We start from the raw sequence: 19068 nt of genomic DNA, 5'->3' as shown, positions 1-19068 counted from the left end.
GTTAAGATTTTAAAACAAATTACCTTGGCTACCTTAATACAGTGATAAATAAAAGTACAATATTAAAGTCACCCACCAGACGCCAAATTTTACTTTTGATGCTTTAAGTAGGCTGCATTTTGCCAGTAATACACGCTTTCATTTTAGTGACATTTTCAGTGCAGTGTTTACCTGTAATGGGTTAATGAGGTTTTCTTGTATTGCAGTTTTGTTGAAATAATCAAATAAAGGATCTGAACATTTACAGAACCGCGGAAAAGCCAGTGCATTTGCACAAAAAGCAAAGGGCAGGTCATATTATAATAACTTGCTTTTCTATATTTCAAAGAAAGCGGGGTTATTGACCGGTATTATGTTTGATTAATGGAAATAAAGAACTTATAATCAATAACGGAAAATAATTCATATTTGCCGCCCGGTGTGAGACACTTACACCGACTGATTTATATATATTTTTCCCGTCCTCTGAGCTGTACGCCTGCAGAGGGTAGGCAAGGTTCACTTTCACGTCTGGTCACCTGTAAGCTCTTTCTTCCCTCTCTGGCTTACACACACACACACACACACACACACACATACCTCTTGCAGCGGTAATATGCATCACACCTTCCTTCTCTCTGCTATGAAACGATCAGGGAATTAGCCGCCCTGTGCTCGCGCGTGTTAAGCCAGGGGTTCCGGGAGCGCGCGCGGATTGTCCACCATCTCAGCCCCTCGCCAGGCTGTGCACCTCGCGCGTCTTGTCATCCATCTCCATAGCGAAGGACTGATCCTCCACGAACACTGGTGAGTCCAGCTTTTCACTTTTCTTTGATGCGAGGTGTGCTGAGAAAGTGCGCACTTGAGCTTTATCGCGTTTACCGACTCATCTGTACTCCCTGTTGTCCGCTTTGTCCGCGTCCTTTTAATTTTGAACTAAAGCTCCATAAAACAAAGCTTCACTTGAACCGCTGCTTTTATTATTGAAATCTCCGGGTGGCTGCGGTGGCGCCTGCCAGGGTGCTGAGGGAGTTTTTTCCACAGGACCGTCTGCGTGGGCACAATCCCTGCGCCCGTGTGCGTTTAATTAAACGCATATTTGTCGAATAAGCAGCTCCTGACACCTGCCCGAGGATTAATTAGTCCAAATGGAAATCAATTAATTTGATGTAGTCTGTACTGTTGATGTTTTGTTTTTTTTTTTATCTCGGCTCACAGACAGGTGTGCCGGTTAAAGTGAAAGTTTGCTGCGAGTCTCTTTTGATTCCGCAGTTTGTTTGAGCTGTGTGTCCCCTTATGGCATTAGAATGGAGCAAGCAGCTGTTAAAATTAGCGATGTGTAATCTGCTGTATTCCAGGAGAGACATTATTAGACCGCTCCTCTGATGCCCTCTGCCCTGTTAATGTTAATGTGAGGGTGCAGCTGACCCTCTTGCCTCTGCTGTTGAGCTGTCAGCAAGCTTACAGGCCTTTAAGCCCCATGCTGAGACGCACACTTGGACGCATTTGCGCACTCCTCTTGTGCCTGTTCTACAGTGGACATGCATGCAGGGCATAGAAATGATTTATGCTGTAGAATGAATGCAAAATGTAGAAATACCTGGGTAATGAGTATAAGAGTGTAAGTTGAATATGAGCTTTGTTACCACTGACTAATCATGTGTTGTGAGTATCACTGATAAACTGCTATGTGCCCAGGAGCAATTTTTGGCAGAATTAAATGAAAACCAATCCTGAAATGCAAATTCGTTATTGATGGAGTTTCTGCGCATTTTAACCAGCATTTTCTCCTTTCTTATATAAAAAAAAATCAACTAAAACTAACGAAGGACACTGGAAAAGCAGGCTGTTAATTTTATTTATTTATTTTACTGATTTTTTTTTTCTCTGCTTGGTAAGGTCTTGTTGAGATTAAAATCATTGTTTCCAAGAGACCTGTCCAAATATCATAAGCAGAATAAGGCGTACTCAACATAAGAGTACACACAGTATCCATTTCCACTGTCTAAAATAAAGACTAAACCTAAATAAAGAAAAACTAACTGTACAAGAGTGTCGTTTTCCATATTGCTTAACACATATCCACAAAATATATGATTCATACCTTCAGTTTCTCTCTGTACACATTGTTGCATTTTGTTGGACTCCTATGGGGTCAGTGAATAGCAAGAATAAGACAAACAATTTGCGAAACATGGTAGTTTGTCCCTGATATTTTGGTAGATGCTAAATCAAAGAGCTTGCAAAGCGTGCATACATATTGATTAAAATGAGCAGTATAAACATTCTAAATGAGCTGCAAAAACATCAGCCATTAGAGAAAAGGTATCCTGACTAATGAGGTGCGTGACTGACTAACCCTAACCCTACAATACATTGACCATGTGGCTAACGGTATGTGAGATAAATGAACCCGGGCCTCTATAGGTTTCTACTAAAGCACAGCAGCGTTCAGAGCATTCGAGACGTAAGTTAAAAACACGTCTGTGAGGCTTTCATCTTGGGTCCCAAGGTAAGTTTGAAAAAGACAAGATAAAAATAATGCAACATTTTTCTAAAATGTGTCTAAATGTTCTTTTTTGTGAAATATGTGATACTTTTGCCTCTTCATGCCTTTAAACATCATTGAAGCAATCTGATAATGAATAATAACATAACACAAGCCAAATAAACTGCTAACTGATTTCTGAAATTTTTTTTGACCCGCTGATATATTCGCCATTTCCATTTTGGCTCTGTGTTTACTCACACATGTTAAAATGGGATTATCGTGGATGTGTTTGCATATGCTTGATGGGATTGACTGTTGATACCTGCTTTATGTCTTGTGTATGCAAGGTTTGATTAACTGTTGGTGTATTTACATGTCTCATCGCATGAACAAGACAAGTTGTAATCCCCTCCAATCCCCTCTCTCTCTCTTTCACCTGCAATGGTATCTAATGATGGAGGGATCTGTGTTGCACTTTAACTGAGAAACACTTATTTAGTCAATATTGTTACATATGTCTAAACAAAATTCAATGAGTCACATACTAACTGGCTCAAATGTGTGGCTTTCAATTACACCTGATCACCTGGGTGATTCTGAGCTCAAACTGCACAATTTTTAGATTGACACAACAGTGTTCTTAAATATTTTCTTGATTTACAGAGAGGCCTTAGAAAAGCCTTCTATTCCAATGTTAAATCTTTAAACTGCGATGAAAAGTGGAATAAAGTTTATTTGTTCTGTTTAAAATTAAGTACATTTGTAATTCAAACTTGGCAATATAAACGATGCTTCACAATGTCAATGATAAACATGAGATGACCGCAACATGTGAAAGCTGTATCTCTGTTTGTGAGTATTCATAAGGAAGCATTTTCTCATGACAGCCTTTAGTGCACAGATCTATCAGGGCACACTGTAATCAACTTAAAATCATTTAAAAAAAAACAATGTAGATACTAGTTTTGTTATTTATCTTGTTATTTCTGGGCTGTAGCAACAGTTGAGAACCTGAACGGCAAATTTTTACAAACATGTCATTTTGTGTGCTTACACTTATTTATTTATACTTAATATTTTCTGTCTGTGGATTCAAGTCTGCTGATACACATGTGCTTCTAGTAGTGTGCGCCTTAAGCACTCAGTTGTCTCTTGACACTTTGTTCTTTATCTCCAAAGAATGAGCCCAGTGACCAAATTACCCCAACAGATTGTAAACTGTGCTGCTTGGATTGCAGTGTGAGCTTAATCTGAGGCTACAGCTTCATTTGGGTAAAAAAAAAAAAAAAAAAAAAAAAGAAGAGATGAGACAGCTTAACTTTGGCTTAGAGTGGATGTGTCGCTCTAAAACAGTTAGTACTGTGTGATTTTTCAAACACAATATCTAAAATAAAAATCAAATTGACGTTGACCAATAATGTATATCACTGGCTTGATAATTAATGATACAGGAGATTATCAACTATTCAAAACAAAAGAAAATCTGTGAATTGAAAGAAATTTATATTTGTGTGGTACAATAAATATTAGCTGTATTTCACTTCAGTTTGCAGGGTCACAATCAAGACAAATTAGGGACTAATGTACTTGAATATTATAACCCTTCTGGGAGGAGCAGCTCCGTTGTTAATGAGATACATATTTCAATCACAACCACAGCTGCCAGGCTATCCAAACTTTATCTCTCAACTCTCATTTTTCTTTTCACGTACCAACAGAGGGATGAAACGGAAAAGAACATATGCCTGTCACCACAGAAATGAGTGAGTCGTCGTCCATTCACTCGGCGAAGCTTGTTTCACTGGCCCGATCGCTGTCCGGGCTTGGGTTTGATGCTGCCAATGGAGGCCCTATCAACCCCCCTGACAATGACGAGCCCCCTCCTCCGGTATGGTTTCCTCTGAATGCAGCACACTCACTTTCTGTAGCTTTAACGTCCTGCAGCAGTTATCAGCTCTCTCTCAGCTTAGGTTTCCACTATCTGAGCACATGGAGCTTTGCCTTATTTACATACTCTTAAACAATATTACTCTCTAAATTGCCTGCTTGTAACCTTCATCACTTACCTTATTGATTACCTCTGGGTTTGTGTAGGACTCTGGCATTGATCTTGGACCTGGGCTTTTTTTCACTGATGGCAAGAGAAAAGTGGACTACATTCTTTGCTACAAATACAAAAAAAGGCGGGGGTCCAAGGCACGTCTTTCCATTGCATCCAATGGGAGTATACCAATACAGATACAGGGCCGATCGGAAACAGAAGCAGAGTCTGGGGAGGCAGGTGCACCTGCTGGAGATGTGGAGGAGTCAAAGCTGTCCGAGGAGGAAAAGGCTTTAATGAGGCAGGAGTTTGAAGCGGGTCTACTGGAAGCTGGACTGCAGATTGAGCGTGATAAAGAGGTGTGTGTCCGCTTTTACAGTGCCTTTGCAATGATTATTTTTTCATTTGCTGGAAACTCCAATAGATATTTATCAATCAGAGCCATCCTTAAGTGATGTGACCACAAATCCTGTGACTGGCCAGCTGCCAAACAGGTTGAGGATAAGACTCAGCCTGTCCCTTGAAGCTGGAGGGCTTGCCTGCACTCTAATTAAAGAGAGACGTTATTAAAATCAGTGCTATCTCATGAGCTAATATAGTAATAAAAACCCCAAAAACAATGAGAAGTATGTTGCATGTTATTTTTTGACATGTATTGTAAAGCATGGGCCCAGTGTGTGTGTTTGATTGTTTGGCGTGTGTACGTGTGCATGGGTGTGTGTGTATGTATGCACGCACATGTATGTTTGTGTTTATCTGTTTGTGTTGTTGAGTGTCTGTGTCTGTGTGTATATGACGCTTGTGTGTTAAATCAGCTGCTGTTTTGGTTGAGGATTAAGACCGCTGACCGTAAGCTTGAAGCCAAAGGCCAGATTATAGGGCCCTATTAGAGAGTGATCCACTACTCAGAAGTGTGCATGCTGGCACATGAATGTATATGAAGCCTGAGTGGTAATTCAGCTTAAATGGGTATGTGGTCATGTATATCAGAGCCAAATGTTACGAGGCTAACTTTTAGGGAACTGAACGGTGAATGATCCATGGATATCTAGTGTTATGGTATGTTGTTGTGTTGTTTTGCAGGTAGTAACACAATGGAGTTTACACAGATTTTCCCTATGAATTGTACAATTGTACTGTGAAAATAATCTTCCTGGTAGTAGTAAAACTACGGTTCTTTTTTAAATACAGATTCATTGGTTGTTAAGAATTGTGTGGTGATCTTGTTTTTAGTTACATTTTCTTACATTTTAACATTTAGATTTTTATATTTTGTAGTTTGATAGAAGTGCAGTCTGGCGGCTGTGTAGAGGCTAGAATTCATTTTAATGTTGCCACTGGACAAATCACTGGTAACCCAACACATTAGAGGTGTAGCAGGTGTTGTTTGAGGTCATGCAGTTGTCTTCACAAGGTCATTACCGTAACTACGTGGACAGGCTGCGGTCAGTGGTCCGGAAGCGAGGTAGTAGCTTGTCACCTTTTGCATTATAAAAACTGATTCATATAGCTATCCCAGCAGGTCACAATTACCTGTACTCATTTTCTATGCTTTGAAGGATCAGGAGATTCTGGGCTTGAAATAATGGGATTCCCTTGAAAATAGCCTCATTTTAAGACAAAATAGCATACTTACAGGTTTAAAGAAGGCTCATCTGACTGCCTCAGGACTTGTAGCTGAACCAATTAAATGCAGAGAGTGAAGAAGACGGGCAACTTATCAATTTAGTCTACATGGATTCTCACTTTGAAACATAATTTTGTAGCTGGAATCCGGATCTGCCCATGTTTGATGTTATGTAGTTATGTATATTGTATATAGTGTTTCTATGTTCAGATTTTCATATTATGTATTAATGAGTGTGTTTATGTCCAGAGGTCAAATGGCATTGGGTTTATCCGGCTGCACATCCCATGGTCAATACTCAGTCGGGAAGCAGAACTTCAAAAGATCAAAGTTGCTGTGAAAAAGGTCAGTAGTTTGAAACAGTTATTTACCAATGCTTATTCTTCAATATTCTAGCTTTATGTAGCGTATTTTTTAACTTGTGTGCACACAAATTACAGGGATTGTATGTCAGAAAGCAGTACAACGTGCAGTGTGGTGAATATGACATAGTATGAATAAACAGATTTGACTGTTTCCCATGTTTGTTTTCATTGAGCAGAAGTGCGAGTTGCGGAAACGGATGGGCATCGCCGGCGTATGGGATTCCTTTGTCGCCAAAGTCAACACACCGTTTCAACCGGACGTCCCTGACTTTGACATCCACAAAGACGAGCAGACTCACATCCATTTAAAAACCCTCAAACACCCGTTTATCAGGGACAAGCTTCACCTGTGAGTACCTGGACTCTCTGTCTCTCTCTCTCACACACACACACACACACAAACACACACCCAGTGGATGGGTTTCAGAAAAACTAACCCACTTTCAGAGCTGCCCTTGGCTGGGGACACACGTCTTTTAGTTCAGTTGTGGCTAGTGATTTAGATAACACCCTAATATCTAAATCACCTACAGGCTGCCTGCTTTTATCATCCTCATCATCAGCTCTCACGTAAATTGAATTTTTACTTTTCACACAAATATGAATTCTACATGAATTCCATCCTGTGTACTTTTGGGAGACAGCATCAAATATGTTTGATTTAACAAACTCGCAAACAAAAAACGCCATAATTCATTTAATTTACAACATAGTTAATGTTAAACACTGACATTAGGTCTGCTTCTTGTCATTTCCTGCAGGTATGACATCAAGTCAACAGACACTGTTTTTGATAATGCAACGCGCAGCAGAATAGTGAGTCCAGAAACAAATATATGTTATGTTAGTTTGTACATGTTTTTGAGTTTGATCTCACACCATTTGGGCTATTTGGCTATGTTTGCTTTTAGGTGGCTGAGATTATTTCACGCACTACCTGCAGACAGACCTGCCAAACCACTGGTGAGGTCTAACTTTTGCTTTTGTTTTATTGTCCTTTGTCATGCGGTTCTCGTGCATGCTGTCAGTCAGATTTCATTTTGCCTGTGTATGCATGCTATCGGCCACAAACCGGACATGTCCGTGACACTGTGTTACGCTTCCTCTTTGTGTCATAAGGCATCAGCTCATTATTGGCTCGGGGTGTCTATGACTCTGCCTTCCCTCTGCATGATGTAAGTGTAACAGAAATAACTTCATTAGACAAAGTGAAAGGAAAAACTCCCAAAGCATTCATACATATGAAATGCAAGCCATTTGAAAATTAATCAGTTATGTTTTTCTGTGTATGCAACATTTATTGTACTTAAAGAAGTTATTAAATGTATCATATAGGACAGGCAATATATTTGCAGTATAGATGTCTGCAGAGATAAGTGTTCCAAGCCTTCAGTTAAAATTTTAATCTTGCATAAAATAGGGCATAATGTAACACTGTAAAGCAGTGTGTCTCATTTGAAGAGCTGGTGACCTTTTTTCTTTAGGGGTCGTTCACAAGGAGAGGACGGAAAGATCAGCGAAATGACAGACAGGTGAGCTCATGAGTTTTCAAAAATACTCAACGCAGACAATATCACTGACGATGATACCATTCATTCTTCCTGCAAATCTAAATGTGCTGTACTGGTTGAGAACCTTAATGCAATCTGCAGCTGTCGATGTCTGCACATGTTGGGGGGGACTTCAATTTTATATGTGTGATAAATCGCCGTAAGTGATGCTAACATAACACACCAGAGTATCCCACATGACTGTCAGCAGTCAACTTGCATTGTGGGTAATGTAGGCAGGTTTGACAAGTAAAGAGAAAGTGTGGAACACGAAAGGTGATCACTCCAGTTCCGCTTAATCAGTTTTAATGCTTAAAAAAGGGGAGTCAGATGGTGTTATATGAGTGTGATGCTAAATTAGTCAACCACTCTTTTATGTGTGAGGTCTTTTCACAGTCGAAGGAACAGAGGAAATGAAGTCAGTCTGGTTGTGCATTCTCAAATTAGATGTAATTGTAGCAATTTTTGTCAAATTGTCTTTCTGAGTGTCTGATTTTCTGATATTGTTATTACTGTTGTTACTGTTCTTAAGTTGTATTTTACTTTGGTCTTGTTATTCTTCAGCTCCTTCATGAAGAATGGGCTAACTATGGAGTCATGCATAAATACCAGCCTGTGGACTTGATCAGGTACTGAGCAGTCAGTGCAAGCAAAAGTAAAAGTTTAGATGTAATTATACTATAGAGACTGTAGTTACTTCATATTAAATTAATAATTTCTTATGATGTTTTCAAAGCGGTCAGGATATTTTCTTGTATTTTCCTGTTAAACCTTCATATTTCTGCTATAAAAGCTGAACATATAGCCTGGTAGTGGTTCAAGAGGAAACATCAAGGGGTTTACAAAAACATGAGGATTTATTGTCTGAGAACTATGAGTTTTCACAGCAAATTTCATAGAAGAGCAGCCATCATGAGCTGAAGTGTTGCTTAAGGGAGAGATCTGACATGATGGCAGCACTAGACTTCACCGAGATAATCTGTAGCTGGGAAGTAACTCTTTACTGACCCAGACATGGACTGACCAGTCGACTGACAGATCCAGACAGCCACATGATAAACTGTCTTTATTTTAACAGGAAGTACTTTGGAGAGCAAATTGGGTTGTATTTTGCCTGGCTGGGTGTTTATACTCAGTTCCTTATCCCTCCCTCCGTACTGGGCATCATTGTCTTCCTGTACGGCATACTCACTGTGGATGCCAATGTGCCAAGGTAAGCAACTTTTCAAATCCATGCACGCTTGTCAAAAGTACATCACCAGCGTACACGTCGTTACATTGTTTTCAATATGTATATTTCAGCCAGGAGACATGCGATGACAGTCTGAACATCACCATGTGTCCACTGTGTGATGGAGTGTGTGACTACTGGCGTCTGAGTACTGTGTGCTCACTGGCACGAGCGTCATACCTGTTCGACAATGGAGCCACTGTTCTCTTTGCTATTTTCATGTCACTGTGGGGTAACTATACGTTCACATACACTTTTCTAAACATGGATCGTGTAATACTACATGTATACTTCAACAGAGGAAATAAAATATTGTCTCCTGCAAGCGTAACATCGTTAACAGTCCTGCCTAAAATCAATACAGCAATTTTATATGCAAACGGAGGCGTCGTTTTAATTAATTTTTTGTTCGATCACCTTAATAATTCTGTCTTAAAATAATTTTTTTTTATCCTGTAATCTGTATCAAAGAAGAGCTAGAGCTGCTTTCTTAAATCTGTTGGTTCGCATTTAGTAAGCTTCAGATTTACTGCAGTGCACCAGGGCACAGAGAGGGCAGCTGCTGAACGAGGAAGGCTTCTTTCTACCGTATCAATAAAACATTATATTAAACTAAAATACTTAATCTTGTGTAGATTAACAAAAAGGTTGGCTTTTTTTTTAATTTTTCAGTGCCAGTAATTTTTTAACATATTCCTTTTGTGTGTCCTCTTGTAGCTGCCTGTTTCCTTGAGCACTGGAAAAGGCGACAGATGTGTCTGAAACATACCTGGGACCTGACAAGCTTGGAGGATGAGGAGGTACATAAAAAGATTCAAGAATACTGCACATGCATGCACTGTGCAATAAACACACACAGACATTATTTTGACATGCACACAACCAGAGCCTTTACTGCCTTGTCATTATTAGTATGAATGTTTTTGTGTATCTTTTTCTTCTCTGTTGTCATAACTCTTGCGTGTTAAAGTGTCGGGTCAGTGAAGGTGTTCACCTAACGGCACGGGTCAACCATGAGGATAGAAAACAGTTGTTGTTTGTTGCGTCAGGTACAATTAGTCTCAGAGCAGTGCCCTCCCCTTAACACACATAGGCCGTACACAAATGCGCATGACCGCTTGTATACATGCATTAACATGACTCTTTGACCTGTAATGGGCTTGGGCTGTTCTTAAAGAAGTGTGCTTGCTGTGTAAGAGAATGCCATGAGGTCACAACATAAATGCTGACAGCCTCTCTCTCTCTCTCTCTCTCTCTCTCTCTCTCTGTGTGTGTGTGTGTGTGTACCTCTTTCATTTATTTCTGTCTCTGCTGCCTGAAGGAACGAGTTCAGGTAAGTTTCTGCACTTGTTAAATGAACCCACTTTGAAATAAGAAGCTGCTTGCACTGGTACTCATTGAAATATTCATAGGCAGTTGAACATAAGATAATGAAAATCAGCCATCCAAAAAATTTGGGAAAAGAAAAGGTATGCCTGTATGCAAATGTTACACAATTTCACAGTTTACTTACGCTATATAGATATAAGGGAAATCTTAATGCTAATTCCAGCATGACTGTGCCTCAGTGCACAAAGCAAAGTCCATAAAGACATGGCTGGATGAATTTGCTGTTGGAGAACTTGACAGGCCCACAAAGAGTCCTGGACTCAACCCCATCAAACACCTTTGAGATGAACTATGACAGAGATTGTGAGCCAGGCCTTTTCGTCCAGCATCAGTACCTGACCTGACAAATGCTCTACTGCATGAATGGGCAAAAATTCTAACAGAAACACGGCAAAATCTTATAGAAAGCCTTCCCAGAAGAGTAGAAGTGCTTTTTTTCTGAGATCACTTCTAAGGAACATCATGCTATGAGGCTATGGCCTTGTCAGCACGCTATGTTTTTTTTTTTGCAAATTAAAGATATTCCTCCATGTTTTGGCCTGTTGTTCACATGCATTTGGCTTTTTAGGTCGCTAAAACTAAGACAGAATTCTGGTTTCTGTGGATCATTCTGTGGACATGTTTGGGAAATGATGACATTGCCACCTAAATTTGTGCGTGCCTGTAGTTGTTTAGTGTGATGATCACTGGCCTGAAACAACGAAAGTGGACAGCTGGTTTATTCATGCTTTGTTTTGCAATGTTTATTTATGCTTTTGTTTACACTAGTAATTTCCTTGTTAGTGCTGTTAGGTCTAAATACAGGGCTTACAATTTTGTTTTCTAAGGTCCAGAATCATTTTAATTATAGAATTAATAGATTAAGCTCACTGTGCATGCTTATAATGTTCTTCTCTCATGTTTTGCATATCAATAACAAAGCCTTTGTTGCTATCTGTGAACTTTGTATATTAGTTTGAGTGTTTGAACATGTTTTTTGGTTATGACATGAACATGCATGTGCTGCAGGAGGAGCTGAGGCCTGAATATGAAGAAGCTCTACAGGAGAAAAAAGCAAAGATGAAAGCTCAGTCAAAGAAGAAGGTATCCTGTCTGAGTGTGTGTGTGTGTGTGTGTGTGTGTCTGCCCGTGTGTGTGTTTGAGATACCGTTTTGTGACGTTGCATAACTACTGCACACCATTTTGTTTCTCACTCTACGTTGTGTGTTGTTGCTCTGCTGCAGGCGACTCAGGCTGAGGATGGCGTAGATGGAGAAACAGACCGGATGCTTGCTTCCCAGGTAGAATTGAACTGCTCTGTGTGAAAGGACATTATTTAGACAGAGTTAGTGGGGAGGATTGCAGTGGCTGAAACTTGCTTCAGTCAGACCTGCTAACACAGATCTCACTGCTTCAGTTACAACACACTCGGTGAAAGCAAACGACTGTACACAAACAAATACTAAAGCCCATGTATGGTTTTTTATCTACAAACAAATGATTACAGACTAACTCTGTATGAGTTTATGTCAGTTCATAAAGAAGAAACCCTCTTCACCCACAGTGGGTGGTTGAATCCAAAGCTGCTTACCTGCCTGAGATTAGCTCAGATTACTGATGCAGAGAGAAAAGGGAGGAGGGAGAAGAAGAAGGGGAGGGGATTTCTGTCCTTTCAGATGGCAAACATGCACCTGCCATGCAGAACCATAATGTCTGTGTGTGTGTGTGTGTGTACACAACATGCGTTCAGTGTATATCACATCACATTCACATACTGTGCATGCATTAAAGTGCATTCCAACGTGTGTTTTTGCCTGTACATCCAGCGTTTCTATGTTTCTCCTGACAGCGAGAGCCAGAGTCCTTGGACATTGAGGATCACCTGTCAGGTTATCTCATCAATGTGTCCACCTTACTACTACTGGTACTGCATTCACTCTCTGTTTGTTTTGTCACGTTCCTAACCTCAGTCTGTCCTTTTGTTGATCCGCCTTTTAATCTGTCGGTAATCTCACCACACAATAGTGCATGATTAGTCTTTTTTTTCTGAGGATGTGAGGCATTTAACAGAAGAAATTAAACATATCAACATAAAGTGTCTGTTTATCTACACAATTTCCTCACAGTCTCTCATAATATGGCCTGATCTGCTGTCAACGCCAGTGACCCTAAAATAGGAAGAGCAGCTTTTTGTTGTGTATTTGCAATAAAATAGAAAATTAATCACGACAAAACATTAAGGTAGCTGCCCACTGTTTGTGGTGGGTTAAATGCAAAGAACAAATTCAAAAAACTCCAAGCCACTGTCTTGTCATCTAACTTATTGGCATGCGTATTGTGTGTGTTCAGATCTTTGTGACCTTCTCAGCGGTGTTTGGGGTGGCAGTTTATCGTATCTGCATGTTAAGCGTGTGGTCCATGAACCCTGATCCTGAAGCCAAGGCCAGTGTGAGGATGACCGTCACCACCACGGGCATCATCTTGAACATGCTGGTCGTTCTGGTGTTGGAAGAGGTCTATGGAGCGATCGCCGTGTGGCTGACTGAACTGGGTATTGTGCCGAATGCTGTTACATTAAATAAGAAAGCTTTATGGTGCACATTGTTAGTTTAATAGCAGAGAAATCTTTCCAGCTCTTTTTGTTTTGTGGATTGTTTTTTCTGTAAAGTGTTGATTTCAAAGCCATGGATAAAGGTCAAGTATTATAACTGAAACATACAAGTGTGAGCAATTGTGTCTAAAAACTGATGTGTCTCTTTTCCAACAGAACTTCCTAAGACAAAGGAAGAATTTGAAGAGAGGCTGATCTTTAAGTCTTTCTTTCTCAAATCCATGAACGCCTTTGCACCTATTTTCTATGTGGCCTTCTTCAAGGGAAGGTGTGTGTGTGTGTGTGTCTTTTATAAAGTCTCAGCTTCACTCGCTCCTCACAATCGTCTGTCTTCGTTCTTTATCACGTGACTTGGCCCTCTCTTCATGCAGGTTTGCTGGGCGGCCTGGCGATTATGTTTACGTCTTTGGAGACTACCGCATGGAGGAGGTGGGCTGCGTTACACACAGTAGTAGTTTTTGCTTGTGTGTATTTACATGTAAAGTAAATGTATGTAAATGGTCTGTGTATTCAATGAATGTTTGGGGGTTTTTTTTGCCACAGTGTGCTCCACCAGGCTGCCTCATCGAGTTGTGTATCCAACTCAGCATGATTATGCTCGGAAAGCAGCTCATCCAAAACAATGTGTTTGAGGTTCTTATACCGTACGTATCTCCATGCATATTTGTGTGTGCATAAACTGCTACAAATGCCAAATTTCCAGCCTTTACAGTCTTTGCTCAGACTGAGTCTTCTGTGTTTTTTTTTTTATAGTAAGCTGAAAAAGATGTACAGAACAATACAAGAAGAACAAGGAAAGAAAAGAGCAGCAGAAAACAATGAGGAGAATGAAGAAGAGAAGAGACCAAAGCAACAGTTTGAGAAAGATTTTGTCCTTGAACCTTTTGAAGGCGTGAGCCCAGAGTACATGGAGATGAGTGAGTTTCTCTTTAGTTCACTGAGTCACTCACAACTGCGATCAGACAATCAGTCATTTTTTTAACCGTGTGCACCTGCTTGCATGTGTGTATTAATACTTACAGTAATCCAGTACGGGTTCGTGTCTCTGTTCGTGGCCTCCTTCCCACTGGCTCCAGCGTTTGCTCTGCTCAACAACGTCATTGAGATTCGTCTCGATGCTGCAAAATTTGTCACCGAGATCCAACGTCCTGATGCCGTGAGGTGTAAAGACATAGGTACAGATGGCACATGAGGGCATGTCTACTCTGTCAGTCTCTGTGTAAATGCGAAATAAGCTCTTCTGGGACTTTTAATCACTTTTCTTTCCTTTACTCCACTCTGCCCCTCTGTTTTTGTCTCTTTGTCTACATGTCTGTCACTTTCCTTTACACAATTACACACACACACACACGGACGGACGGACACACTTTCCCTTTCCCTGTTTGTCTCTTTCCATGCACATGCTGTCTCCAGGGATTTGGTACAACATTCTCTGTGGAATCAGCAAGTTCTCTGTCATTACCAATGTAAGTGTGTGAGCCCATAACCTCCAACCTCTGACAGAGAATGTCTCATGTAAGTGATGTGCACAACAATGAGGGTTATGTCTCTGTCAGCTTGATGGCATATGTGAACACTTTTGCTGTATCTTCGTGAGACCTTCATGTTTGCTAGCTGGTCTAGCTGGCACGCACCTCCACAAAAGTTAAATAAAGACACAGTCTAAGATCACGTTTGGATCTTCATCAGGTCAGGATGTTTGAAAAATGTAAAATTGACACATTCATGTTTAAAACATCCTTATTTTGAATTACAAAATAACTGAAATGTCTTGTACCAGGTATCTTCAGGGATACCTAACTATGTCTGAGTCTGCCTCAGTCATTCTGGGTGTAATGTTGTCTGGCTAAGGGAGTGAGCTGTTTCTTGATAAGAAATTAATAGTAAGAAAATCAATCAGCATACTGACTCACAAAAAATGATTTCAGCTCAATGACAGAAAGACAACAAAAAGAAAGAAAGAACAACAAAAAGAATCTTGGTTCAGGATCAGCACATGCATAATGATTGTAATACAGTTTTGTTATTTACATTCTTTGTTTATCTTTGCAGGCATTCGTCATCTCCTTCACATCAGAGTTTGTTCCACGAATGGTTTACCAGTACATGTACAGTGTAAATGGCACCATGAATGGCTACACAGAGCACTCGCTGTCCTACTTCAATGTCAGCAACTTCCCACCTGGCACTGCGCCCACCACGACCCTCATCACAGGAGTCTCCATGTGCAGGTCAGAGTGACTCTCTTAATCTTAACCCACCTGGATTTTCCCTTAAGTCCCTGAGTTCAGCTGCTTAACTCTTACAGAAACTGTAAAATAAAGCATTTATAGCAGGGATTTCATTGAGGAAGAGCTTTCAGAGAATTTCAGCTTTTTCCCTGACTGTAAACCACATTAATCCATGTTGTTCTACGTTCCTCCTTACTATTGCTCATACTGCCCTTGTTTTTCAGGTATAAGGACTACAGAGACCCACCGTGGGAACCAGACGCCTACACCTTCTCGAAACAGTACTGGTCTGTCCTGGCTGCCAAACTGGCTTTTGTGATATTCTTCCAGGTACAAAAATAGCATTTGTAATAGTGGTTATGTCGATATAAGCCTTAAAAAGTCTAAAAAAAAGTGGTGTCTGATCTTGAAGTATTTCAAGTATCCTTTTAGATGTGGGATTTTCGTTAGTTGCAAGTGTATGGTGTTTCTGAACAACGGGCAGTCATCACCACATTAATGTACAGTATTATTATGGATAAGAAGAAAAGCCAGCATCCAACACCCGACATTTTCTCTCCTGATACTGATTTAAATATGACAACTTAGAGTCTCCACTGATACCAACTCTTCATCTGATAGAAGAGCTTTTTTTTCCCGAACTTGAGCTTTGCATACCTTCCTGTGGGGAACTTATTGAGATCATTTTTATGTCAGGTAACATGAAACCAAACATTGCTAATGTAGTCAGAAGCCTGCTGTGACTGAAATAGTGTATCTGATGCATGGAATCACTGAATCTTATAATGACTTTACAATGTGCATTCCTAATGTGGATGTGGAACAAGCAACGGAAAATTTTAATTTAGTTTTGACTGAAACTACATTTAATTTTTATTTAATCAAATGAACTGTTGTCACTAATAGATTTTGTCATTGTTTTTGTTTTGGGAATGTAAGAACCATTTACCATCTTTTTGGTAAACCTGTGAATCCTAGAAATACTGTGCGTCTGTGTGTGTGTGTGTAAAGATAGATAGATAGATATTTTAACATTTCCTTGTATTTTTCCAAACAGAACCTTGCTATGTTCCTCAGCATGTTGGTTGCCTGGATGATCCCAGATGTACCACGATCTCTGCGTGAACAGTTGAAGAAAGAGAACATGATGCTGATGGAGTTTCTGCTGAATCAAGACCAAGAAGCACATATCAAATCTCGCTCCCCAAAACGCACCAACTCCTGCTTTCCTGGAAATATCGACATTGTGGTGGAGGCACCTCCTGAAGAAGAACCAGAGCAGAAGCAAATAGAGATGGAGGAGGAAGCAGTAGGGTTCGACATTAGTGTAGATGAACAGAGAAAGACCAAGGACAGTGATCCAGAGATTGGGAAGTCATTCGAAGAAGTTGATGAAAATACACAGGAAGAGCAAAGAGGTGAAGGAGAAGAGGAGGTTAGAGAGGTAGAATTGAAAGAAAGGGGGAAAAATGGAGAAGTGACTGAAGAAGATGGAAGTGTTATCAATGAACAAGAAGGAGGAGAGGAAAAAGAAGAAAGTGAAGAAAGAAAAGTAGAAGAAAAAGAGGCGACAGCAGCTGAGAATTTCACTGTCGATCTGGATTCTTTCATGAGCGAGCTTGGCTTGTTAGGTGCGAGGAGAAAACCTAATGTTTGTTTTTTATTTCTGGCCTTTGGATCTTCAATTTGTACCACTAAGTTTCATCTGTCATCTTTACTATAGAGCAGTTTGTATTCTTTGTGTCCTCTGATTCTTACTTCTGTTACTTCTGTTCCTTGTCATGCAGATGAAGAACCCTCATCGAGCTCAGCTACGACTACAGAGCTTCCCCGCTCGGGTTCCAAACAGGAATACCAGAAAGACCAGGAACCTGTGTCACTGCCATCATCTAAAAGAGGCTCATCTCAGAGTCTGAAGAGCTCCAGGGCCGACATTACAACATCAGATATTGACACCAGGCTCTTCACGCTAATTGCTCCCCCTCCCAGAGAGTTAGTCTCAAGGGCAAAGGCCCGCTGCTCCACCCTGCCTTCCCGCCACAGAGGGGCTGAGGCTTGTTACAGCCTGCCACGGCCCAGCCACTCCACCAGCCTCACAAGGTTCCAGCAGACGGCCACACTTACTCCCCTGGTTCCACTGGACTGTCCGTTATCAGCCTCGACCAACCCATTCTCTTCACCACGCACACCGGTGTCACCGTCGTCTCCACCTCCCACACAGTCCTCATCAGCCCAACAGCCCAAAGCTCCCAGTGAACTATTCGTGCTGAAAGGCCCTCCGCCGCAACAGCCTCGCTCCCGGGGCAAAGCCCGTTGCTCCACCCTGCCTCCACGGCAAAGAGCCCCTGGTCCTGAGGAGCCCTCCGCCAAGCCTAGTCATTCCACCAGCTTGACGAAGCTGGGGGGCCGCATCCCACCTTCCCCCAGTGAACTGAAGCGTAACACGCCAGTATGAGAAAAGCTGGAAGGCAAGGGAAAGGGACAGAGGGTGGCAGAGGGAGGGGGAGGACTATCCAGATTAGCCTCTCCTGTCTGTGCCCGCAGCCTCAACCCTCCTTCTGTCTTCCCTATCTGCACACATAATACCTGGGGTCTGAAGCGAGACCATCTTGATCACCAGAATGTCCTGTTTATCCTCTTACTCTTCACAGCACAGGGATGTTTATGCTCTGGGCTGAGGGCTGGTCTAGACAAGGGGAGTGAAAAACAATCCATAGAAAGACTGCTCTGAAACTCTATCTGCCATGCCCTAACAAAATACCATTGAACTGAACTCTTTGTTTGTTTGTTTTTGCCCACAGACACAGCTCAGTAGCCACTGCTCTTCTGTTGTTTTCAGTCCCACACTAGCACAGCTAGTATCAAGTAGATCTACTGTTTATTTCTAGAGGTTTTGATATATAAAAAAATGTAAAATTATAATAAAAGAAGGACATATTTTTGAAATCTGTTTTTCCTTCTGAACTTCCATGGGTTATTTTATGTTGTATTTGTGTCATGATACCTTTGCTCACGGGCTTCAATTACTGACTGGAAACTTTAAAAATGGAAGTATCACATTAATTGCAGTTTCCGTTAAGAAATAACCCATATTCAGCATCAATAAGAGGCAACAAATAACATCATATAGCCAATGCCTCCTTTCAGAGATGGCAAGCTGAACAAACATGAGACCAACAACAACAACACAACATTCATAACATTAGTAAATGCTCATTGGTTGGTAGTGACAGCATCACTACTGATGGTCCTATTGTGTAGTCTGTGTTGCCCCCCTCTGGTGTATAGTGAAACACCAAGAAATTATTCTTGTGTTTAAATGTGGATACTCAGTGATGTGTTGCTTTTGTATCGCTATGAAACCTAATATTTTCAAAGTTCTTCTGCAAAAGTACAATATAAGAAAAAATATTCCCTCTTTGACTGTCAGCCCAACCATGTGGCAGAGCACATTTTGAGTCACTATATCCCATAGAAAAATTGTTGAATTATAATCAGTCTTATTGAGCGATCCGTTCAGTCAAGGCATGCTATGCTAGAAATAAATAAATAATAAATAAGGTAATAATAGCAA

General features: G+C 40.8%; 1 protein-coding gene across 2 annotated transcripts; it reads left to right on the top strand.

The window, feature by feature from the left end:
- Nucleotides 1-618: 618 nt before the first annotated feature.
- Nucleotides 619-18851, top strand: LOC124061937 (anoctamin-1). Of its 2 annotated transcripts, XM_046394285.1 has the most exons (28): nt 619-786; nt 4189-4358; nt 4565-4870; nt 6388-6483; nt 6680-6852; nt 7265-7319; nt 7415-7466; nt 7623-7678; nt 7988-8035; nt 8618-8682; nt 9132-9266; nt 9356-9516; nt 10002-10084; nt 10606-10617; nt 11682-11756; nt 11897-11953; nt 12502-12576; nt 13002-13203; nt 13420-13531; nt 13635-13692; nt 13807-13907; nt 14017-14180; nt 14286-14438; nt 14677-14729; nt 15316-15494; nt 15719-15824; nt 16552-17125; nt 17282-18850. In XM_046394285.1, exons 2-28 carry the CDS (start codon nt 4212-4214, stop codon nt 17947-17949), a joined length of 3966 nt encoding a protein of 1321 aa, XP_046250241.1. In that variant the 5' UTR covers nt 619-786; nt 4189-4211; the 3' UTR covers nt 17950-18850. The 2 variants fall into 2 exon arrangements, with proteins under 2 accessions (XP_046250241.1, XP_046250243.1); XM_046394287.1 differs by lacking the exon at nt 10606-10617 and having other exon boundaries at nt 17282-18851.
- Nucleotides 18852-19068: the final 217 nt, after the last annotated feature.

Source organism: Scatophagus argus, chromosome 7 (genome assembly GCF_020382885.2).
Source record: "Scatophagus argus isolate fScaArg1 chromosome 7, fScaArg1.pri, whole genome shotgun sequence".
NCBI lineage: Eukaryota > Metazoa > Chordata > Actinopteri > Scatophagidae > Scatophagus > Scatophagus argus.
Note: the sequence above shows the minus strand (reverse complement) of the source record. Positions and strands in the feature narration are given on the sequence as shown.

Excerpts from the sequence above, each read along its gene's own strand:
- LOC124061937 (XM_046394285.1), top strand. The coding sequence starts at position 4,212 with ATGCCTGTCACCACAGAAATGAGTGAGTCGTCGTCCATTCACTCGGCG. Across the intron at positions 12,577-13,001 it reads TGTCCACCTTACTACTACTG|ATCTTTGTGACCTTCTCAGC; the intron begins GTACTGCATTCA and ends GTGTGTGTTCAG. Across the intron at positions 13,204-13,419 it reads CGTGTGGCTGACTGAACTGG|AACTTCCTAAGACAAAGGAA; the intron begins GTATTGTGCCGA and ends CTTTTCCAACAG.